Genomic DNA, 22903 nt, shown 5'->3' on the forward strand with positions numbered 1-22903 from the left:
AGAGGCAGCTTTGCTCAAGTTGTGGCCAACTTCTAGCCAGCATGGATAATTAAAGACTCACAGGATGGAAGACTGCATTACAAACAGCACTCTCTGTCCTTAACTTCCTTCCGGAACTTTCCAACAGGACAGTAGCTCAACATTTATTAGTGTCTGCACCTATGTCTGTATACCATGTGCACGCCTGGTGCCCACAGAGGTCAGAAGGTATCGAAACCTTTGGAACAGGAGTTACAGGTGGTCAGTGAGCCTCCGCGTGAGTGCTGGGAATCAAACCAGGTCCTTTGGAAAGAGCAGTGAGTGCCTTTAACCACTGAGCCACCTCTCCAGCCGTCGGGTGGTTTCTCGTGGCAGCGTGTCCTTTCCCACCTCTCCTCTCGTGCTACCACCAGCGGTAGTGGGCCAGGGCACGGTTGGCCTCTGCCATCTTATGCATATTGTGCTTCCTCTTGATCACGGGGCCCCGGTTATGAAAAGCCTCCAGCAGCTCATGCGACAGTTTCTCTGGCATCAGTGTCCGCCGCGGTTTATTCTCTCGGCACTCTGTGATCATCCACTTCATGGCCAGGAAGCGCCGACGTCGGTCAGTGAGAGGCACGGGGACCTGGACAGAGGCAAGCTGAAGTTGATTTGCGCCGGACAGAAGTTACCGTGTACTGTCTCTGCGCTATGCCTAGGATGGGCCCTGAGCACAGAGCTGCTCTCTTCTCCGACTTTCTTGTATCTCAGGAACCTGTGTCTAAGGAACATTCACGTAACAAACACTGAGCACTTTCCTTCAGCAGAGGAAGCTTTGTCAAGATGACATAAGCACCAACTGGGAAAATCCTGCTGCCTGAGCCAAGCCAGCTACTTCAGACCAAAGGTGCCTAAGAATGCAGTACAAGAACTGCTTGCCTGGCACCCACTTCATGCCACACACCAAAGACACCGGGGAAAAAAAATCCCCTGGTCTTAGCCGCTGATATTAAAGGGGAAAATGACCTAATAGAGTAATATTAAGTAGTTAACTGCTGAGATAGGGACCACTACTTCAGTTCAGTAATGATGAATGGTCGTGGGTCCAGGACTACCCCAGACAATGGCAGGTAAGCACGGTTCTTTTTTTTTTTTTTTTTTTTAAAGATTTATTTATTATATGTAAGTACACTGTAGCTGTCTTCAGACACTCCAGAAGAGGGCGCCAGATCTCGTTACAGATGGTTGTGAGCCACCATGTGGTTGCTGGGATTAGAACTCTGGACCTTCGGAAGAGCAGTCGGGTGCTCTTACCCACTGAGCCATCTCACCAGCCCAAGCACGGTTCTTTACCAAGAGTTCATAGCTTAGGCTACACAGGACACTGGACAATTTGTCCTCTATCTATGGCATTTACACGCTGGGCCTCAGACAAGCAGATTCTGACAGTCCCCAATTTCTAGGTTTATTACATTTGGCTCAACTCTGGGCACTCCTGTCACACACCCCCACCCCAACCCGTCTCACACACAGGCTCCCCACTCACCTGGTAGAAATGGCCCCCTTTGAGGATCGGCACCAACCCAATCACAGGCTCACAGTTTTTGAGTGCCTCGTGGAAGATCCTGTAGGGGTTCCGTTCAATGGTGGCCTGTTCCTCTGCAGAGGCAGCGCGGTACTTTTCAAACTGCTTCCTTTTCACAGCTTCCAGAGTCTGCAAGAGACGCAAGAGGCTGCTCGGGCCCTAAGTTTACCCAGCTCACCTGGGAGCGCTGCACACCCACGACTGCACGGGGAGCTGGAGGCAGGAGAGTCAGGAGGTGAAGGCTATCCTCAGGTGCACAGCAAGCTCAGGCTAGACTGTGCTCCACGAGACCCTCTTTCAGGAAAGCCAGAGGTTAAGTGCCTCCTGCTTTGCTAGACTATGACCCCAAGAACAGGCCGAGATTATTTGTTCTTGTTTTGAGACAGGGTTTTCCTGTGTAGTCCTGGCTGTCCTGGAATTCACTGTGCAGATCAAGTTGGCCTCAAACTCACAGAGATCCTGCCTCTGCTTCTGAAGTGCTGGGATTAAAAGTGTGAACCACCACTACCCAGCCAAGAACTTTTTAAAAATGTTAACAGAATGGGAAACTTCTGGGGACTCTGTAGCTTGGGCCGGGGTGAAACTAGCTTTTGACCATCCTTGCCTCAAACGTTTCCCAACTCTGCCTCTTTTATTGTTAGGTTGTTCACCCCACCCCACCCTACCCCACCCCAAGACTGGATCTTAATATACAGCTCTGGCTGTCTGGAACTCAGGATCTGCCTACCTCTGGCTCTGTTTTGATTGTTTTTAAGACAGGATCTCACTAAGTAGCCCTGTTCCAGAACTCACTCTATAGTTCAAGCTGGCCTGACTTATCTCTGCTGCTTGAGTGCTGGAATCAAAGGCCTTCTCCAGCGATGGGATTTGAGGTGGGCACCACCAATCTCAGATCTTGGAAATTTTAATGGCAGGAATAGAAACCTGTTCTCTAGTTTTGAAGCCATGGTGTAAAACACAGACACCGAGCCCGAGGGAAAAGAAAGACAAGCCGAAGAGGAAGAAGCGCCCTTACCTGGGCCACGAGGGACCGGGCCAGAACTTTGTTGCCTCCCTTCATCATCATGTTGGTGAATTTGCTTCAAGGAGAAAAACATGGTTAGCTTGCCCGAGCTGTATTCGGGATCCCTCGGCAGAAAACTGCCCCAGGCGAGTTCCAGCCCACAGCAGAGGAGCATTTGGGCCTCACCTGATGACCGGGTCTGCAAACACCGAGCTGGTTTCGGTCGCGGCGGCAGCTTTGATAAACTGGGTTTTCTTGAGCTCCTGGTCATACTTCTCCTCTTCGGTGAGTTCCGCCACCGGCTTGCGGTAATATTCCTTGTCAATCAAGGGCTCCCGGAATTCGGGGGCATAGCGGCTCCCCCTCACCTGTGTGAGCCTGGGAGTGGGGCGAGGAGGAAGCAGACAGAACCCCACGGGTGAAGCTGTGACTCCACAAAAGTGAACAAGCTTGACTTAACAGTAAGCCGCAAGTGCCATCACGCTGACGAGGGACAGTGGCGCTGGGACCGCCTGCTAACCTGACAGCAGTTCTGACCCTTGTCCCAAGAGGTAGGCAGCCCCCAGCCCGAAACTGGCCACTGTTCCGTCGCAAGCCAGTTCTCCGATCTCTAGCAGGGTCGCACTCTCGGCTCCGGGTAGAACCGATCTAGGTCACCCCGGCCTGTCAGGCAGGGGACAGGGTACTAAGCCCCCAAACCGGCCCGTTTAATGGCTGGAGTCAGCCATCTCGGCGCCCCGAGTTAGTGCCCTCCCGCGCCGGAACTCAGCGCGGCTCGCCTGCGGCTTCTTTCCTTCCCCCAGGTCCTCCCGTGAAGGCCCGAGCGGCGGTCCCGGCTACGCGCTGCCTTCTCACCCTGGAAGGTTCCAGACGGCGCACCTCACTCCCAGGGCCAGCCCGGACCAGCGACGCAGAGCGCGCAGCGCGGGGGCAGCCATCTTGGCCGCTGTCAGGACCTCGGAGGGCTGCCCACAGCGCGCCTGCGTGAGTGAGCGACAGGACACGGATGAGAGCCTGCGCACTTTCCTCGGGCGTGGGTTTCCCGTCAGAGGTTCCCTCTGAGGAAGAAGCGAAGACGTATCCTCGCCCTCGCGGCCTCCGACGCGGTCCGGCGCGCCCGTGGACCGCAGCCCTCGGTGCGCTCAGGCCCCCATGCGGGCCCCGTCCCCGCCCTGCTCGCGCAGAACCTCGCGAGGCTTGAAGGCGCAGGGCCGGACCGGGCGGCTGCAATATGGCGGAGGCGGAAGGGGAGAGCCTGGAGTCCTGGCTGAGTGAGTATCCGGGGCCGCCTCTACCTGACCTCCAACCACGGGCCTGCCTCCTCCCTCCCTGCGCCATCCCCTCCGCCGCGGCGGCCCGCGGCAGTCCACGCCCGGCGTCGCCTCGCGGCGAGCATCCCGCGCTCACACCCCTTGTGAGCAGCGGCCCTTCCCCGCCGCGCGTCCTCAGGCTCCCGCGGGTGACACCTGCAGCGCGAGATCCTGCAGGCCCGGAAAGCGACACCTCGGGCTGACAGGCGGGTGTCGTGGGGAGGTTGAGGTGGGGCTGCACCCAGCCTGTGCCCTGGGACCGCGCATTGGACAGGTCCCTCGGGGAGGGTTGAGCGGTGCCACGCCGCACACAAGCTGGCAGCTTCCAGAGTGGGACCATCCTCAGTGAGGATGCTGGAAGTGAGAATTCATTTCCAAAGCGCGACTACAGGGAACAGTGTACCACGAAGCGTGCTAAATATGTACTGAAGGGACACACACACACACACATGCACACACACACATGCACGCACTCATTTTAACGAGATAACCCGCTCTTGAGTAACTCAAAGAACAATGAATCTGCTCCTATATCGACGTGTTGCTATCTTTACTAATTTGTACATTGCTCCAAAGGAATAAGGTTTAACGTTAGCGGACAGTTCATATGGGCTGTTTAGTAAGGGTTAATAAGGCTGGTTAATCACGCCTTATCAAAGGTCAATTAACTTTACTAAGGGCTAGCCCTAGGAGAGCCTCTGAAATGGAGACAAATCAGGTAAGACGCCTTTGTAGAGCCCTGAGCTGGAAATCCTTTACGGAATACAGTTGTCTCTTTGATGTCTTGAGTGATGTTCCTAGTGGCATGGCCTTCCTTAAGAAGTACTGTTCAGGAGATTGAAATTAGCTTTAAGGGAAGCTACATCCCAAAAGAAAAGTAAGATCACAGTTGCGGTGTCCGATGTTTGCGGGCAGGGCTCAGAGCCATCTCCCTATATGTGACAGTTCTCTGTGGGGTGTACAGTGCTGGATTACAGGCATTGGTTAAAATCATTTACCCAAGGATCCCAGTGTCCAGTCAGCTGTGTATAGACCAGGCTGGCCTCGAACTCACTGAGCTCCTCCTGCCTCTGCCTCCCCAGTGCTAGGATTAAAGGTGGGCACCACCACGCCCGGCTTCCCTTCTTGAAAGATGAAAATAATTGAAATTGTAGACCAAGTATCTCACTTAATGAAACAGGTTCTGTGGCCACAATTCAAAGAGGACATTTTGCCTCCATTCGGACCGTTTTCCTGGAACCGTGTGACTGGGTAATAGCCAGAGCAGAATTGATTCACCACACAGACGGTAACAGGAACAATGGAGTAGTGTAAATGACCTAAGCTGCGCTAAGCAGGGTTGAGTTAGGTGTCTTGTCTTTGTAAGACAAGAGTCTCAGGACACTAAGGCTGGCCTTAAACGCCTGCTCTTTCTGCTCTATCTAGAACTGCTGGGATTTCAGATGTTCACCGTCTGACTAGACAGTGTGACTTGTACCAGTCCATTGAACCAGTCAGTGCCATCTTTGTGAAGGTCCTTGTCACCTCTGGTTTGCCTGAATTACTGCAGCAGCCTCTCCTTGGTCCACTCTGCATGCTGTTCCTAAGAGAGCAGCTTATCACCATTCCAGGGCTGCCACCCCACTACTCCCTTCCCAGTCTCTGGGAATGAGAGTCAAGGTATCTTTGCCTTAGTTTGATGGATGTGCTATCAGAATGAATAGAAATTGAGGCAGTAAAGATTCTAAGTGGCAGCCTAAGTACTAAAATGTAGGGTTCCTTAGGTAACTGGGGAAAGGAATGTCTCTGGCCATTACCTGCCTTTTCCTTTGATGGCTTGGTGATGTTTTTCCCACCAGCACACACTGTTCTCATTAACCCTGAAGTCCTCTTATCCCTTGCTTAGTTATGTGCTTCAAACCTATCTCAGAATATTCTTCCTTACAAACCATGTCTTGATGACTTCAGCTCTCTCTTGAGGCCTGCTTGGCACATTCAGCTAGTGTCTAGTAAGTATGGAGTCTATTTTAGCCAGGCATAGTAGTGCACACCTTTAATCCCAGCACTGGGAAAACAGAGGCAGGCAGATCTCTGTAAGTTCAAAGCTAACCTGGTCTATAGAGTGAGTTGCAGGACAGTCAGAACTACACGGTGAAACCCTGTCTGGAAAAGAAGGTGTGGGGGCAGCATTTCACCAATTTGAGTGTCATTTTTTGCAAAGGGGCAGTGCTAATCTTTCTATATCATTCTAATGTTAGTTTATGGGCTGCTGAAGTGAACACAAGAACAACAAAGTTTAACCATTTGTTCCCTGGTGGACCTCTTACTTAACATGTGCAAGGCACTGGATTCCATGCCAGCCTTACAAAGACAGAAATGAAGCAAAAAAGCCCAGGAAAGTCAAGGTATCTTTGCCTTAGTTTGATGGATGTGCTATCAGAATGAATAGAAATTGAGGCAGTAAAGATTCTAAGTGGCAGCCTAAGTACTAAAATGTAGGGTTCCTTAGGTAACTGGGGAAAGGGAAGTGGAGAATGACCTAAGACAGAAGGAGAAGACAGCAGCAAGCTAGGAATTAAAAAAAAAAAAGGGAACCCACCATGAGAATGCTGGGGGGCGGTGTGTAGAGCACACCAGTTAGCAACTGTAGGAGTATGGGACCATCTGAGACACGGGACAGTTTACATGTTGACATTTAGCAGTTAGCAGGCTCCCAGTCCTCTTACACCTGATAAAACTGATCTGTAAGGAGGATTGGTGGCAGGACCTGACTTAGACTCATGAGAGTAAGCCGAGTGTGGTGACTCACATCTGACTTCCCAGCACGTGAACGGTGAGGCAGGAGCAGCTCCCCAAACTGAGGCCAGCTGGGATACATAAAGAATTAGTGTCATTAAGGGTTACAGGGTGAGACGGTTTCCAAAAACAGACAAACCAAACAGTATAGGCAGGATGGCTCAGTGAGTGTGCTTCCTGTGCCAGCCTGGCCACACTTGAGTTCAGCCACTAGAGTCATGTAAATGAGGAGAGAAGCGCGCGCGCGCACGTGTGTGTGTGTGTGTGTGTGTGTGTGGCGGGTGATACGACGATGTGAGAGAAGAGGTGGGCCGTGGTTAGAGGAGACGTTCTGGGAGGGCATGACTGAGAAAGGTTGATGATTAGGAAGGTGACTCCAGAGGCTGAAGTGGCTTAGCAGGTGAGGTCACTTGCTACTGAGCCTTAGGACCTGAGTTTGATCCTGGGGAACCACATGGTGGAAAGAGAACCGACTTCTTCAAGTTGTCATTTGACCTTAACATTTGGGACATGCCACACATCTCCCCTTCCACCCCCTTCCCACATAGAACAGTAAGGAAATATGTGATAAAAATTGAAGGTGTGGGTGAACTCAGGAGCGGGTAAGGAAAGGGAAGAGACAGCAGTAAGGTTTCAGACCTGGGCCTGGCAGTAGATATCAGCATGCTCTGAATAGTGGTAGGCACTGTGTATAGAAAGAAGGGAAAGCCGGGCAATGGTGGCGCACGCCTTTAATCCCAGCACTTGGGAGGCAGAGGCAGGCAGATTTCTGAGTTCGAGGCCAGTTTGGTCTACAAACACAGAGCTGGTTCCAGGACAAGGCTATACAAAAACAAAACAAGCAAACAAAAAAACCCAAAAACGCCAAAAAACCTGTCTCAAAAAACAAAACAAACAAACAAAAAAAAACCCAGCAGCAGGGCAGTTGACCTTAACCCTTCCTTTGCTGTGCTTTGGGTCTGCTTATTTCCAGTCATTGCTGTGTGCAACTTGAAACCTCAGAGAAGCCCAGGCCATGAGGAGTTAGATTAGTTGAGGCTGGTTATTCTCATCTGTATCTTCTGATGTCCTGGAGGAGTTGAGGCTAGCAGTGCTTACGCAGAAGAGGAAGGTAGGAAATGTGGAGGGATGGAAGCAGCAGAGAATGAGTCTTCCACCTGAGGCCCAAAATAGACAAACCGTGAGTCAGAGCAGGACCAGATGGGTGGTTCAGAGCCAGGTTTGCAGGAGAGAACTCCATTGTTGCTCGTCTTGTGTGAGCTGAGGGAGACTGTGGAGTGTGTGACGTGCTGGGCACTTGGAAAGCTAGAGTCACCTCGTACCACCCTCAGGACTGTAGCAGCTGGGGCTGATAGTGTGCCACGTGAGCTGCAGACAGAGTGCAGCGTGCCAGTGTCTGCCCAGTTGTATTTTGTGCCCTGTGCAGGCAGTGTTGCTGCACACACAGTGAAAGGTGTGGGAAGTGCTTTAAGAAGCTGAGCGAGCTTGAGAAGAGAGCTTTCTTTCCAGGCGTGTTTTGTTGAAAGCATCCTCACGGTACTCTGTTGGGAAGATGGTTTCCCGTTGTCCGCAGTGTAAGTGGACAGCTGTGACAGTTAAAGAAAGAAGCACTGGGTGTGGGGCAGGTCTCTCAGGGTCGTCTTCCTTTTTTCTTTTCCTTTTTGTTATTGTCTGTTGTTTGTTTTTCTTTTCTTTTTTTTTTTTAAAGATTTATTTATTTATTATATGTAAGTACACTGTAGCTGTCTTCAGACACTCCAGAAGAGGGCGCCAGATCTCATTACGGATGGTTGTGAGCCACCATGTGGTTGCTGGGATCCGAACTCTGGACCTTCAGAAGAGCAGTCGGGTGCTCTTACCCACTGAGCCATCTCACCAGCCCCTGTTGTTTGTTTTTCAAAACTGGGTTTCTCTATCTCTAGCCCTGGCTGTCCTGGAACTTGCTTTGTAGACCATGCTGGCCTTGAACTCCAGAGATCCACCTGCTTCTGTATCCCAGGTACTGGGATTAAAAGTGTGTGCCACCACACCCAGCCAGTCAACCATTTCTTGACAAATGGGCACTGCTGAATAAAATGATCCATCTCCTTTTTTTTTGTTTTGTTTTCAAGAGAGTTTCTCTGTGTAGATGTGGCTGTCCTGGAATTCACTCTGTAGATCAAGCTAGCCTTGAATTCAGAGATGGCTTGCCTCTACCTCCGAGTGCTGAAATTATCTTTCAGGATTGAGAACAGCCACTTTGGTGTCACATATCCGCTCTCCCAGTACTTGGAAGCAGAGGCTGGAGCATCCTTGACTACTTAGTGATTTCTGCCTGGTCTACACAAGATCCTGTCTCAAAACAAAAAACCCTGGCCACATCTTTTCCTCTAAATATAAATGTATAAACTTGTATTATACTGGAGAGTGAAGCTAGGACCCCCCCTATGCTCTGCAGGTCCTCAAACACTTGAGTTCCCCCAATTCTATTTACTTCTTACCTTGCAGTTACTTTTCTATTGCCCTGAAACCCATGACTAAGGCATTGTAGAAGGCATTGTCTAGTTGGGGGTTTACAGTCTCAGAGGGTAAGTCTGACCAGTGTGGTGGGACCACGGCAGCAGGCAGCAGACAGGCACTGCAGCTGTGGCTGAGATCTTGCATCTTGAGATGCAACCTTGACGCACAGAGATAAGGAATGGTGTGGGTTTTAAACCTCAAAGCCTGCCCCCAGTAACACATCTCCTCCAGTAAGACCACCACATGGGTCTATGCAATGTGACCTCACTTTTTAAATATAAACTTTAACCACCAAGTCTTCCTGTTGAAACTAGACAAATAGTGTTGTCAGGCCAATCCTGCCCCAGCCTGAGAAGACCTCTGCTTAGATGCCCTTTTTTTCTTTTCTTTTCTTCTTTTAAAGATTTATTTACTTATTTATTATTATTAATTCTAAGTACAATGTAGCTGTCTTCAGATGCACCAGAAAAGGGCGTCAGATCTCATCACAGATGGTTGTGAGCCACCATGTGGTTGCTGGGATTTGAACTCAGGACCTTTGGAAGAGCAGTCAGTGCTCCCATAGATGCCCTTTTCTTGATGGAAGGATGGATTCTTAGGATTCAGTCCCCCACCTTACTGGTGATTTGTGGAAATACAGGATTTCCTTGTTATTCAAGCTGCCTGGAGTGCCTGACCTTTCTCCTTCTGTCTTCATGAAAGTTGAGATTGTAAGCACCTGCCACCATCCCCAGCCTACCTATGCTTTTGTTTATTGGCATTTGTCACTGAACTCAAGGGCCTCATATATGCTAGGCAAGTCCTGTACTGCTGAGCCATATCCCCAGCCACCTTTTTCTATTTTCCTTTTTTTTTTTTGCAGAGGCCAGCCTGGTCTACAAAGTGAGTTCCAGGACAGCCAGGGCTATACAGAGAAACCCTGTCTCGAAAAAAACAAAAATAAAAATTGCAAAACAAGGGGCTGGAGAGATGGCTCAGTGGTTAAGAGCACTGATTGCTCTTCCAGGGATCCAGAGTTCAATACCCAGAACAACCACAGGATGGATCAAAACCATCTGTCATGGGTTCCGATGCCCTCTTCTAGTGTGTCTGGAGACAGCAACAGTATATTCAGATACATAAAATGAATAAATAATCTTTTTTTAAAAATTGAGAAATAAGGTTTTGTTGCCTAGGTTAACCCTCAAACTTTCTCTATAGCCCAGGCTAGCCTTGAACTTTTAGGCCTCACAAGCAGTTTGGCCTGTGCTACCAGGCCCAGACTGAATAGTGATTTTGTTGTTGTTGTTGTTGTTGTTCTGTTTTGTTTTTTCGAGACAGCTCTGTGTAATAACCTTGGCTGTCCTAGAACTCACAAAGATCTACTTGCCTCTGCCTCCCAAGTACTGGGATTAAAAGCATGCACTACCACTGCCGAGCCAAATGGTGATTTTTAAAGTTAAGAAAACACAGCTTGGTGTGATGCATACCTACAATTTTAGTGCTTGAGATTCCAAGGTAGAAGGATCATGGTGAGTTCAAGACCAGTCTGGGCTATAGTATGAGAATCTATAAGAGGGTGGAGGTGAGGTGGCTCAGCCAGTTAAGATGCTTGCCACCAAGTCTGAAATTGATTTTCAGACATAAAATGATGTTCTCCCTAGAGAGCCAGTTCCTATAAGTTGTCCTTGAACTTCCGTATTCACAGCACTTGAGCCCCACCACCATCCCCCAAATAAATCAATGTAAAGAAGAAAACAGCCACCTTTAGACCCCAAATCCAGAAACTTCGGTTAGCCCGTATAATGTTAGCAGGTCTGTGCCCACAGAGGATTGAGGCTGTCTGGAGAAGGTATGCGCCTCAGGCTTCCCTTTCTGTCTGAGCTTGAACAGCAAGTAGCAGGGTTGGATTTTTATCAGATGATAAACCTCAGCTGGGCCGTCTTCCTTCAGCATTGGTGCCAGAGTAACAGAGAAGGCCTGAACAAATGTAGCTGGGCTTTTCCTTTAGTGCTGGAATTCCAGAAGTCCACGCCCCTCAGGATGCGCTCAGTGTCTGTTTGCACTTGACCATGGAAAGCCATTTAAACCCGAGGGCCCTGAAATTGCCCGACAGAGCTGTTTATGCTAGGGAAGTCTGCACAAGATTGGAAGCTGTTTCATTGGATCTGGATGCATTTGTAAAGGGTCCTATACAACTTCAAAAATATTTAAAGAATCAAGAAAGATTTGGCCTAAAAATCTTTGTGAAGGACCTGTAGAAAATACTCATATTTTATTTATTTTTGACCTACTCCAGCCTATCTTCAGCTTCTCGGAGACACTTGTTGCTCCTGCTGAATTTATTAGCATCTTCATTTATTTATTAGCAGTGGTTGTTGTCTTAGGGTTTTACTGCTGTGAACAGACACCATGATCAAGGCAACTCTTTGTTTTTTGTTTGTTTGGTTTGGTTTGGTTTTTGAGACAGGGTTTCTCTGTGTAGCCCTGGCTGTCCTGGAACTCACTTTGTAGACCAGGCTGGCCTTGAACTCAGAAGTCCCCCTGCCTCTGCCTCCCAAGTGCTGGGATTAAAGGTATGCGCCACCATGCCCGGCTGGAGATATTTTTATGAAACAGATTTGGAAGCAATATTTTGTTTAAAAATTGTGGAGATATCCTTGTGTTATGAGTGGCTCTTTTTAACAGTCAGTTGTCCTTTGTGTTTTGTTTCAAGATAAAGCTACCAATCCTTCCAACCGCCAGGAAGACTGGGAATATATCATTGGTTTCTGTGATCAGATCAACAAAGAGCTTGAAGGGTGAGTCCCCGAGAGAGAGGGAAAGAGCAAGAGCGAGAGTGCATGCAAGCGGGCGAGCAAGTAAGCACGGAAGTCTGGCCAGTTGGTCCTCCATTTGCAGACTGATTGTAGTGTGCTTGTCTACCAGGCCCCAGATTGCTGTGCGACTCCTGGCCCACAAGATCCAGTCTCCACAGGAATGGGAGGCAGTGCAGGCCCTCACGGTAGGTCTTTGCTGTTGGAGAAGACAGCGCGGGTGTTCACTAGGTCAGGGCTTTCCTCACACACACATTAGGCTGTTGGTAGTGACCAGACTCAGGCCCGAGGCCAGTAGAAAGTCCCTGATAGAAGTTGGGTGTGTGTCGAGCATTGCTGTCAGCTGGTCCACAAGTATTCACACCTCCAGAGCTACCATGGAGCCTTCACAAGGTCCCTGAGGGACGCCAGTGCAGGGCTCACAGAGGACCTAGGTAGTCTTGATGCTTCAAGTATGGTAAATACAGTGTCTTGTATGGCCAGAAGCACTGCCTGTACCAGTGAAGATGCCATGCTGCAGTCACAGCCACAGGGCAGAGGTAAGCATTTGTTCAGACAGTGAAAAGAACATCAGGTGCTTCCCTGCTCCTCAGACAACAGCCGAGTGGAGAGGACGCCGGCAGCTTTCCTGAGCTTCCTGTCATCTGGGTCCTAGAAACATAGAGCAGTGGGGCTTAGAGGCCAGGTGCACTGCTCTTCCACGATGGAGCCAGGGCCTCTAAAATGGTGATCTCTCCCCACCAACCCCTGACCCCAAGGGCAACCAGGCCCACCGTGGTTTGTTTTTTGTTTTGTTTTTTAAAGATGTTTTGATCCTTGTGTCTCCATTTCCAAAATGTTAATACTACAGGCATGTGCCACGATGGCTGGCTTGCAGGGGACAGTTTTGGTCTCCAGAAGACATTGATGGTGTCCTGAGATGCTTTTATTGTTAGGGACGGTATGACAGTGACGACTAGAGAGTAGTGGCCAGTGCTACTGCTAAGTACCCTTGAGTGCACAGGGGAGCCACAGCCAAGCGGGGCCGGTCCAAACTGTCCACCGGCTGCAGCTTGCTGCGAAACCTTGCTTTAAAGGAACCAACCATTGAAAGCTGAAGAAGAGGTTTCATGGTTAAGAGCAGTGGCCACTCTTCCAGAGGACCTGGGTTCAGTTCCCAGCACCCATGGGGAGGGGTTCCCAGAACCACTTGGAGGTTCACAACCATCATTCATTCCTTTATCCATTCTTATTTATTTATAGTTTATTGAGACAAGGTTTGTCTGTGTAGCCCTGGCTGTCCTGGAACTCACTCTGTAGACCAGGCTGGCCTCGAACTCAGAAATCCGCCTGCCTCTGCCTCCCGAGTGCTGGGATTAAAGGCGTGCGCCACCACGCCCGGCTTCCTTTATCCATTCTTATTTATTTATAGTTTCTTGAGACAAGGTTTGTCTGTGTACAGCCCTGGCTATCCTGGAACTCACTTTGTAGATCATGCTAGAGCTCTGCCTACCGAGCGCTGGGACTAAACATGTGTGCCACCATGCCTGCCATTATAACCATCTTTAAGTCAAGTTCGGAGTATCCATGTTCTCTTCTGACTTCCTCCAGCACTACATACATACATGCGATATACAGATATGCAGGCAGACAAACACACCTCTACACATAGAATAAAATTCTTCTTCCCTTACGTATGTGTGTTTATTTTGAAAAAAAGAAACCACGGGGCTTTTTAACACATGCCATTTGTCTCAGCATATGTAACCCCAGCACTCAGTACACAGAGGCAGGCTGCTCTTGGGTGGTAAAGTGCTGTGCAAGCAGGAGCCTGAGCTCAGAACCTGGAACTACACAAAAAAAGCCAAATGTGACTCTGGGTAGCAAAGAAAAAAGGCAGATTCCTGAGTCTCAGTGGCCAGCCTAGACTAAGCAGTGAGTCCCAGCCAGTGAGAGCTCCTGTCTTCAGACAAGATGGGATTCATCACCGCAAGGGCACCTGAGGCTAACCTGCATACATATATATTCATACCTAATCACTGCTGTGTGCAAGCTGAATGAGTGATGGGGCCCTGAGCAGCATAGGAACACGCCAACAAAAGGAAGCAAGAGAAATGTCCCATAAACACAAAACATTAGATTTAGATGTCTCCTACACCTGCAGAAATGTCAAATTTGTGGAAAGGCCTCAGAACCATTCTGGGAGTCAGAGGAACTTTCTCTTTGGACAGCATCTTTGTGGAAGACCCCCTTCCCAGTTTGGCAGCAAACTTCCTGGTGTCTGAACTCAGCATTTCCTACTCTAACTTGTGTATAGCAGTCTCCAGAGAGCATACCATTGGGAGTGTGTGTGGGAGGTTCCTGTGGTGAATGGTCCTGTGGTTTACCCTCCATCCTCCAGGGGAGTGTACCACCTCTCATAGCGAATCCCTGAACTTGGGACTGGGTCCTTTCTTTTTTTTTTTTTTTTTAAATAAGATTTATTATTATCTTAAGTACACTATATCTGTCTTCAGACACACCAGAAGAGGCATCAGACCTCATTAAAGATGGTTGTGAGACACCATGTGGTTGCTGGGATTTGAATTCAGGACTTTCAGAAGAGCAGTCAGTGCTTAACCCCTGAGCCACCTCTCCAGCCCAGGACTGGTTTCTTAATTCTTGTTGGGGACCAGGGTCTTGTTCCATAGCTCCTGTCAAGGACTGCCTCTTTCTGTGGCTGCAGGTGCTGGAGGCATGTATGAAGAACTGTGGCAGGAGACTTCATAATGAAGTGGGGAAGTTCCGGTTTTTGAATGAATTAATCAAAGTCGTCTCTCCAAAGGTCAGTTGGTAGCCTGTCTGCTGTTCCCTTCCCATCTCTCTTGCTGGCTTTTCTGCTCCATTAGCATCTGCATAGAGATGGCCTGTGTGTCCTGTCCTTGTAAAGCAGGTTCCTAGAGGCTGACTCGGTTGAGGTCTGGGCAGCTTCTGGGAGACGCCCAGCCTGGCTGTGTGTGTCCAGGGACAGTGTGGGCGGCTGCACTCTGCTCCTAGCCTCCCTCAGCTCCAGACTTTGCTTATATCTTCTGCTGGCCAGAGTCAGTTCTTCTGCTGGTGGCATTCTCAGAAGGTCCTCAAAATGTGTTTATGGGGCTGGAGACATGTCTGGGGTTGTGGGGAGTAAAAGTGCTGCTACAGCTCGGGCGGGATCCAGTACCAACTAATGGCCTCTACAGGCACCCACACATATATGGTGGATACTCATGTAAATGAAAATAAATCTTTACTACATTCCCTTTTTTTAATGTCTCAGGCAGCTTCTGCATGGAAGCACAGGGATCCGGCCTCGGCCCTGTTCTGCCTGCAGGCTCTGTCACCCCCTCCCCTGCTCCGTCACTGTAGGGAGTGCTGGATGTGTTTGTGTAGCTTGTGAACTGGAATGAGGGGAGCACGATTCTGTGAAGAAAGCGATTCTCCCTTGGTGTCTCAGATATTAGACTCTTGCTTCGTTTTACTTCCTAGTACTTGGGAGACAGGGTGTCTGAAAAGGTGAAGACTAAGGTCATCGAGTTGCTTTTTAGCTGGACACTGGCCTTGCCGGAAGAAGCAAAGATCAAAGATGCCTACCATATGTTGAAGAGACAAGGTGTGTGTGTAGCTCTCCATTGACCTCAGCATGGCAGTGAAGGTGGAAAGTTAAGGCAAGGAAGGGAATGTGTTGGGAGTCTGCAGGGTGCTGCCGAGGTCCTTTCCTATAGAGTGAAGTTGTCGTGAGGGCTCGGCTGGGCCTCTGTGGGTTGAGGGGAGAGCAGTCTGCTTTTTCCTGCTCATCTCAGGGATTTGGCCCTTGTTGTGTGAAGGACAAGGTGACCATTGCCTGAGCACATGCTCTGTCCTCTGTGTCTCCTCTCAGGCATAGTGCAGTCGGACCCCCCTATCCCCATGGACAGAACGCTGATCCCTTCTCCCCCACCTCGGCCCAAAAACCCCGTTTTTGATGATGAGGAGAAATCCAAGGTAAAGTGCAGCTTGGACCTGGATCTTTGGGTGGCAGTTGTGGGCGGACTGGGTGTGGGCTGTGAGAACGGAGGGTGGCTGCCTTTTTGTCTTTCAGTTTTGAGCAGTCTCCCTCCCACCTAAGCTAACTTTGCATTTGACATCTTCCTGCCTCAGTCGCCTGAGTGGTGGTATTGTAGGCATGAGCCACCCTAGCAAGCATGAAGTGGGGTCTCGCTTGTATTGCAGTTCCTTCTGGTGCCTGCTGGAGCTGGGTACATGACATCCCCTTCACTTGCCACACCTTCTTTTCCAGCTTTTAGCCAGGCTGCTGAAGAGCAAGAACCCAGACGACCTGCAAGAGGCCAACAGACTCATCAAGTCCATGGTGAAGGAAGTGAGTGGTCCTGGGCCTCTGGTTGGAGGCACAGACGTTCTCCCCCAGAGATCTTAGGTGCCTCTTACTCACCTGGCACCAGACCTGAGCTGCAGGAGTTTAGGAGGAGCCTGGTGTTTCCCATGGGAGGAAGCATAGAGGAGTGCTGGGTGGCCGTGGAAGTGGGAGGAGTGGGAGGAGTCACTCTAAAACAGCTTGGGGTGAGTCTGAGGCCTGTAGTCCTAGGAAACACCCTAAGCCGTGCTCTGGGGCTTGGCCTCTGCCCTTGTGCAGTTGGGTAAGGAATGAACCCTGCCTGGTTGTTGAAAGACAAGCTAGGTGACCTTGGTTTTTACTGCACCCTCTTGGCTGAGGCAGGATGAGGCTCGCATCCAGAAAGTGACCAAGCGCCTACACACACTGGAGGAGGTTAACAACAATGTCAAGCTGCTCCACGAGATGCTGCTTCACTACAGCCAAGAGTGCTCGTCAGACGCCGACAAGGAGCTCATGAAGGTAAGCTGCCATGAGCCGAGCGAGAGCTCGCTGTCGAGACCGCTCTGCCCCAGTGGGGTCCTGTCTGGGAGAGGACATGCCTGCTTTTTGTGGGCTTATTCACTACAGCTGGTGAGTGAAGGGCAGTGTCTGTTTTATACAGCTGACACTCCTGGTGCAGTGCTGTCTGAGACTCAGGTACAGTATCCTGATAATGTGCTCCATGCTCACGCCTTTAAGCTTTGGGGACACCTGCCCCTGGTGTTGACATTGTAGCTTAGGCTGTGGCTTCTGAGACACACATCTTTTTCCCCCTTTTATTTATTTTTCTGTCATACATTACATACCTACTACAATTTCTCCTCCTCCAGTCTCTCCCCCATTTACTCCCCCCCCTTTTCCAGACCTGCCCTCCCCTTAGAAAAGAACAGTCCTCCCTCCTGGGCACATGAACCGAATATGCTATAACAAGCTACAGTAAGACCAGGCACACATTCTCACATCAAGGCTAGACCACTAGGAGGCAAAGCATTCCAAAGGCACCAGAAGAGTCAGGGACAGCCTGTGCTCCCACTATTAGCATCCTACAAGAACACCAGGCTATACAACTGTAACATACATGCAGTGCTCAGGCACATACAGGCTCACCATCACAAGAACATGGCCCACAGAATCATCTGAGGCACATTTCACCTAACATTTGGTACAGATGACTTGGGCAGTGTCCTTTGGTAGATATTGAAGACACAAAGATGCATGCTCCTCTCCCACCCCTGTCAGTTTCTCTGAGGTCTGTTGGGGAGTCCTACCATTTTCTGGGCATAAATGTTAAATCAGATGACTTCTTAGAACCTCTTTTGTTGTGGTTTTTCTATCTGGGTCTCTCAGGAGCTCTTTGATCGTTGTGAGAATAAGAGGCGGACGCTGTTTAAACTTGCCAGCGAGACAGAGGACAATGACAACAGTTTGGGTGAGTGTGAAAGGATGAGTCACAACTTCAGCTGTGTGAGAGTTGTCACAGCCCACACAGTGAGGGATCTCTTCTACTGTAGGGGACATCCTGCAGGCCAGTGACAACCTGTCCAGGGTCATCAACTCTTACAAAACAATTATTGAAGGGCAGATGGTCAATGGTGAGGTGACCACGTCAACCATGCCTGACTCTGAAGGTAAATATTCTGATTTCCATTCTGCAACCCTCCAGAGCGGCCACATGTCCTGACCACTGAGCCCCAGATGGCAATGCTAGGGAATTCCTGAGCCATTTCAAGTAGCCCTTCCCAGAGGCCAGGAGGTGTGCATGGAGACTTCCTTCCTTGCTTTCTCAAGCCTGGTTTTCAGTGTTCCTGGAGAAATGCCACTAGGTTGAGCCACAAGGTAGAACAACTATGCCTGGGTCCTGCCTCTTGCGGCATGGACACTAGATTCACCCTGAATGCCCTTGTTCCTCTTCTGTCGACCCATCTAGGAAACAGTCACTGCAGTAACCAAGGCACCCTCATCGACCTTGCTGAGTTGGACACCCCCAGCAGCTCATCTCCGGCGTTGGCCCCACCCACCTCAGGCATCCCCATCCTCCCTCCACCCCCCCAAACCTCCGGGCCTCCACGAAGCCGTTCATCCAGCCAGGCTGAGGCTCCCCCAGGGTCTGACAGCACGAACAATGCCCTCTCCTTGCTGGATGAGGAGCTCCTCTGCTTAGGTACGCCCAAGCGTGGCACTGGGGAAGGAAGGCCTAAGGGTTGGTGTGCTTAGATAACTCTCTGGAGGCCAACAGGACCACTTTCCTAGGGAGTGCAGGGTAAACATAGCAGGCTCTGGCACAGCTCATCTCCTCTCTTCTGGGAGGCCCTTCAGTCATGCATGAAGGGCAAGTGCATTTCCTTCCAGTCTAGCTGCAGGGGAACACTTGGGCGCAGGAGCTCAGCTCATTGACTTTTCTTTTGTGTTCTTAGGCCTTACTGACCCCGCCCCCACTGCTCCCAAAGAGTCACCTGGAAGTAGTCAGTGGCACCTGTTCCAGGTAGAGGCACCATAACGGCAGCATCACTCAAGTGATGCCCAAGGACCACAAGGCACCCACCCTCCCTTCCTAGGCTCTGGCTGGCTACACTTTGCTAGAACCAGAGCTTATGTATTCTCTAGGGGGTTCTGTGGGTCACGGTGGATACCTCAAAAGGCCCGGTGGGTGATGACCTCGTCCCTTCTGGGTCTCTGCTCACTTGATATTTCTGTTGTACAGAATGAACCATCATCAGATCTGGACTTCTTCGGTCCCAGGCCAGTGCCTGCGGCCTCCTGCCCCTCAGATGGACCCCAGCTCCCTCCCCCAGTTTCTACCTCAAGTATGTCCCAAGCTCCACTGCCTGCTGCCTTCCCAGCTCCTGTGGTCCCAGCCAGTGCACCAACCCACAGCACTGGCTCCTTCATGTTCTCTTCTGGACCTGCCCCAGCCTTGGCTCCAAAGGCTGAGCCCAAAGGTCCAGAATACCCCAGTTCCAGCACCTCGCACCGCCTAGATGCCCTTGATCAGCTTCTGGAAGAGGCCAAAGTGTAAGGGATAAGAGGGTGGCTAAGCGTGGGGTGTCGTGTATACAGGACCAAAGGGAGGCTTCAGAGGATGGGGGATGTGGATCCTTTTTGGTACTGTGAGTCAGCCTGGAAGCCTGAGGTAGCTAGACACTGGTCTTGGTTGAGGGGTTGCCTAGCATTCTAACCATCTTTCTGACTTGCCTTCCTTGGCCCCAGAACCTCAGGCTTGGTGAAACCTGTTTCTTGCTTCTCTCCTGGGCCCACTGCCTCCCCGCTGCTGCCTGCCTCTGCCCCAGCCAGAACTCTCCTGCCCTTCTCCACTGGGCCCGGAAGCCCTCTCTTCCAGTCCCAAGGCAGCCCTCAGAAAGGCCCAGAGCTCTCCTTGGCCAGTGTCCATGTGCCCCTGGAATCGATCAAGCCTAGTAAGTGCTGAGGACAGACGGTCAGCCTCAGCTGTGGTGTTGGTAGGGTGTGATCGGTGGATTCTTTCTATACAAAAGTCCCTGACTGACTGTTAAGGGTTCGCTTGCCTGGTGTCTCACATCTTTTCTAAAGATTGGGGTTTTTTTTTTGTTTTGTTTTGTTTTTTCGAGACAGGGTTTGTCTGTGTAGCCCTGGCTGTCCTGGAACTCACTTTGTAGACCAGGCTGGCCTCGAACTCAGAAATCCGCCTGCCTCTGCCTCCCGAGTGCTGGGATTAAAGGCGTGTGCCACCATGCCCGGCAAGATTGTATTTTTATTATTTATGATTGTTTGTGTGCCCTGGTGTATGCATGTGCTGACATGTGCCCACAGAGGTCAGAGGGTTTCAGGCTTCCTGAAACTGGAGTTACAGGCAGTGGTGAGCCGACCGACATGGGTTCTGGGAACCTAGATCCTCTGCAAGAATGATAAGTGTTCCTAACCACTGTCCCATCATCCCTGCAGCCCTCTCAGCTCCTTACAGCAGCTGTGTGACCTTGGTCCTCTCCAGTACTCCACAGGGCAACAGTGCTCAGCTGTTCTAGCTCTCCTCCATCCCGTTGGCTTTAGTAGTACCCGGGCTCTGCAGGGCCCTTGCCATGCTCCCCTACCACACTCACTCATGTAACACCTTCTTACAGGCAGTGCCCTTCCCGTGACAGCCTATGATAAAAATGGCTTCCGCATCCTTTTCCACTTTGCTAAGGAGTGTCCGCCAGGACGGCCTGATGTGCTGGTGGTAGTGGTTTCCATGCTGAATACGGCTCCCTTGCCAGTCAAGAGCATAGTGCTGCAGGCCGCAGTGCCCAAGGTAGCTTCCTTTCCCTTAACTTGAACCTACCTTGTTGACCAGCTTTCAGTAGCCAGCAGGTGTCTGTCTCTGAAACACCCGGACCATTCTCTTCAAAGGAGCTTCTTTTTTGTTTTCAGTCAATGAAAGTGAAGTTGCAGCCACCCTCTGGGACAGAACTTTCCCCATTTAGTCCTATCCAGCCACCTGCAGCCATCACCCAGGTCATGCTACTGGCCAATCCAATGAAGGTAAGCGTGAGAGAATCTATGAAACCCACCTGGGGTGCCAGTGCCCCAGATGAGATCACAGGAAGTACTCTGTGAGGCTCTGTCAGGAAGTCCTGGCATGACCTGTAGCAGTAACCCTTCTATCCCATGTTAAGGGACTGAGCATGGGTGGACATGGTGATGCAAGATGTATCCTTCCTGGCAGAATCATGGGTGTGGCAGGGAGACAATGTCTTGGCAGAGGGAACTCCTGGACTGATTCTCATCTGCAGCCCTCTTATTACAGGAAAAGGTGCGGCTTCGATATAAACTGACCTTTGCTTTGGGGGAGCAGCTGAGCACAGAACTGGGTGAAGTGGACCAGTTTCCTCCTGTGGAGCAGTGGGGGAACCTATGACCCCAGCATATGTTGCCATCTCTACTTGGAAGACAAGCAGCCCTGAGACAGGCTCTGGCTAGTCCAGCCACTGTACACCCTGGACAGCGTTTATAGCTTGGTGTGGATCGGAGCCCTGGACACTTCTGTCAGGAACCAAGCTGCTGCTTTGGTCACCTCTTCCTGGGCCCCTAAAAGGACCTGTCTTATCTACCTGTGTGACTTGAAGTAGCCGTACTGTGTGGGTGAGGAGTCCCCTGTGGCTTCATTGGCCACTCTGGGATGGTGGACTCTGGGCCCAGAGTAGGATTTCCTTTTTTTACTGTCATTCCTTGATCAGGGAGAGGGCTCTGAAGGGTGCCTCTCCAGCCCCTGTAAGAACTGCATCTTTACACTCGAAGAGGCATGGCTTAGGAGACCGTACCTCCCCTTGGCGGTCCATGGTTCTTTGCTGATAGGCACTGCTGTTCCCTGAACTAAAGTGGGCAGCAGTGGCCCAGAGTGAGAACTGTGGAGTACTGTAGTCTTCACTTTCTGCAAGCAGCAGCATCCTGCAGTGGCTACTGAGTGAGTGATGTGCTTACAGTGGCAGGTTGTGTCCTATGGACATCCTTGCAGAACGGGGAGCTTGGCCGGATAGCCTCACTAGGGACAGGAAGGAAAACGAAAGTGCCAGTGTTTCCCTTCAGAGGCAGGTACTGTGGCTTTCTGGGAAAGGCGTACCTCCTGCAGTGGGAATAGGCCGTCCTACTCACTACCTCTTGCTTGGCATGAAATAAACTGCTGTGCTTCCCATAAGCCTTTCAGGGGAGGACACCTCCTGCCACTCTGCATCCTGCTTTGGTCACTCCTTCTCCCTGCCACACAGTATGTGGTGTGGCACCTATGGCTGGACCCAGGAAGTCTCAGGGTCACACACATTGCACTAGACTTTTATGCTGCACCCAACACCCTCTTTTCCCCAGCTAAAGAGGGGCACTGTCAGCGACATGTTGGGTCTGGAGATGAGAGGTCTGTGCTTAAACTGAGTTTCCAGACCCTATTGCTTCTACAGTGCTATGCCTCAGCCAGCATGACCCAGCTGCTCCAGGCCAGAGACGTTCAGGCTGATGGGGAAGTCGGCCATCATAGGAGCTGGGAGAGAGCGAACAGCAGCCCGTCTACTGGGCTCTGCTGTCCGTATGCTGTCCCCACTACATCTTTGGAGCATCCTTGCTCTGTCTAGAGGTCATCTGGCCTACCTCCCAGCTATTGTCCTTAGCTAGCAGGTTTTACAGTTACCTTAGGACAGGTTAAAAAAAGATAATCATTTTCACTGATGATGGAATAAATCCAAGAGCTTTCCAGAGACTGGTTACTTCGGTGCTGGAACATTTATGGGATCACTATGTCAATACGGTCATTAAATATTAAAATTATGAGTGTTGCTCACTACTACTGAGGTCACTGCTTCAGTCAGTACAGCTGTACTGGTTGTACCACCTCCTGCCCTTGTTTTGCTGCATGTGAAATAAAACCATTTCACCCTGCTTGGCATCTTTGAATACAGAGCACAGTGGTGGGGCACCATGTTATGAATTCCAACTAGGTTTCTGAAACTTTTGTTTACAGAAGCTAACCAAAGAAATTAGGGTGTTCCAAGGTCACTGGCTGAGTTGGGTAAGGCCTCAACCCCATTTGGGCAGGATTAATCCCCTTGCACCAGTCCCGTGGGTCCCTGGCTTCTCTAATGAGATGGAGCAGGGCCATTCTCTATCGCT

The 22903-nt window shown here is 50.5% G+C and overlaps 2 protein-coding genes and 1 non-coding gene across 5 annotated transcripts; 1 reads left to right on the forward strand and 2 right to left on the reverse strand.

The window, feature by feature from the left end:
* Positions 1-73: 73 nt before the first annotated feature.
* Mrps7 (mitochondrial ribosomal protein S7) lies at positions 74-3727 on the reverse strand. Its single transcript, XM_021176508.2, has 5 exons — positions 3402-3727; positions 2733-2924; positions 2559-2622; positions 1505-1672; positions 74-604 (listed from the first exon to the last, which is right to left on the reverse strand). The coding sequence occupies exons 1-5, from the start codon at positions 3482-3484 to the stop codon at positions 383-385; spliced, it is 729 nt and encodes a 242-aa protein (XP_021032167.1). The 5' UTR covers positions 3485-3727; the 3' UTR covers positions 74-382.
* Gga3 (golgi associated, gamma adaptin ear containing, ARF binding protein 3) lies at positions 3715-22672 on the forward strand. 3 transcript variants are annotated; one of them, XM_085829426.1, is made up of 18 exons: positions 3749-3817; positions 11826-11910; positions 12038-12113; positions 12409-12464; positions 14630-14728; positions 15409-15532; positions 15800-15903; positions 16199-16279; positions 16637-16774; positions 17642-17723; positions 17806-17922; positions 18222-18455; positions 18709-18776; positions 18996-19306; positions 19502-19707; positions 20389-20558; positions 20678-20788; positions 21054-22672. In XM_085829426.1, the coding sequence occupies exons 3-18, from the start codon at positions 12089-12091 to the stop codon at positions 21162-21164; spliced, it is 2037 nt and encodes a 678-aa protein (XP_085685552.1). In that variant the 5' UTR covers positions 3749-3817; positions 11826-11910; positions 12038-12088; the 3' UTR covers positions 21165-22672. The 3 variants fall into 3 exon arrangements, with proteins under 3 accessions (XP_021032166.1, XP_085685552.1, XP_029338956.1); XM_021176507.3 differs by lacking the exon at positions 12409-12464 and having other exon boundaries at positions 3715-3817; XM_029483096.2 differs by lacking the exons at positions 3749-3817; positions 11826-11910; positions 12038-12113; positions 12409-12464 and having other exon boundaries at positions 14643-14728; positions 15468-15532.
* On the reverse strand, positions 6011-6117 carry LOC147001369 (U6 spliceosomal RNA). The gene has a single exon (XR_015045081.1). It is a non-coding gene; the product is annotated as a U6 spliceosomal RNA (small nuclear RNA).
* Positions 22673-22903: the final 231 nt, after the last annotated feature.

This window comes from Mus caroli, unplaced genomic scaffold (genome assembly GCF_978045245.1).
Source record: "Mus caroli unplaced genomic scaffold, Mus_caroli_1 scaffold_13, whole genome shotgun sequence".
Taxonomy (NCBI): domain Eukaryota; kingdom Metazoa; phylum Chordata; class Mammalia; order Rodentia; family Muridae; genus Mus; species Mus caroli.

Coding starts and splice junctions, on each gene's coding strand:
- Mrps7 (XM_021176508.2), bottom strand. CDS start 3,484: ATGGCTGCCCCCGCGCTGCGCGCTCTGCGTCGCTGGTCCGGGCTGGCC. Junction 2,925..3,401: donor GCCGTCTGGAACCTTCCAGG/GTGAGAAGGCAG, acceptor CCCCACTCCCAG/GCTCACACAGGTGAGGGGGA. Junction 605..1,504: donor AAGGGGGCCATTTCTACCAG/GTGAGTGGGGAG, acceptor GCCTCTGTCCAG/GTCCCCGTGCCTCTCACTGA.
- Gga3 (XM_021176507.3), top strand. CDS start 3,778: ATGGCGGAGGCGGAAGGGGAGAGCCTGGAGTCCTGGCTGA. Junction 3,818..11,825: donor GAGCCTGGAGTCCTGGCTGA/GTGAGTATCCGG, acceptor TTTTGTTTCAAG/ATAAAGCTACCAATCCTTCC. Junction 12,114..14,629: donor AGGCAGTGCAGGCCCTCACG/GTAGGTCTTTGC, acceptor CTGTGGCTGCAG/GTGCTGGAGGCATGTATGAA.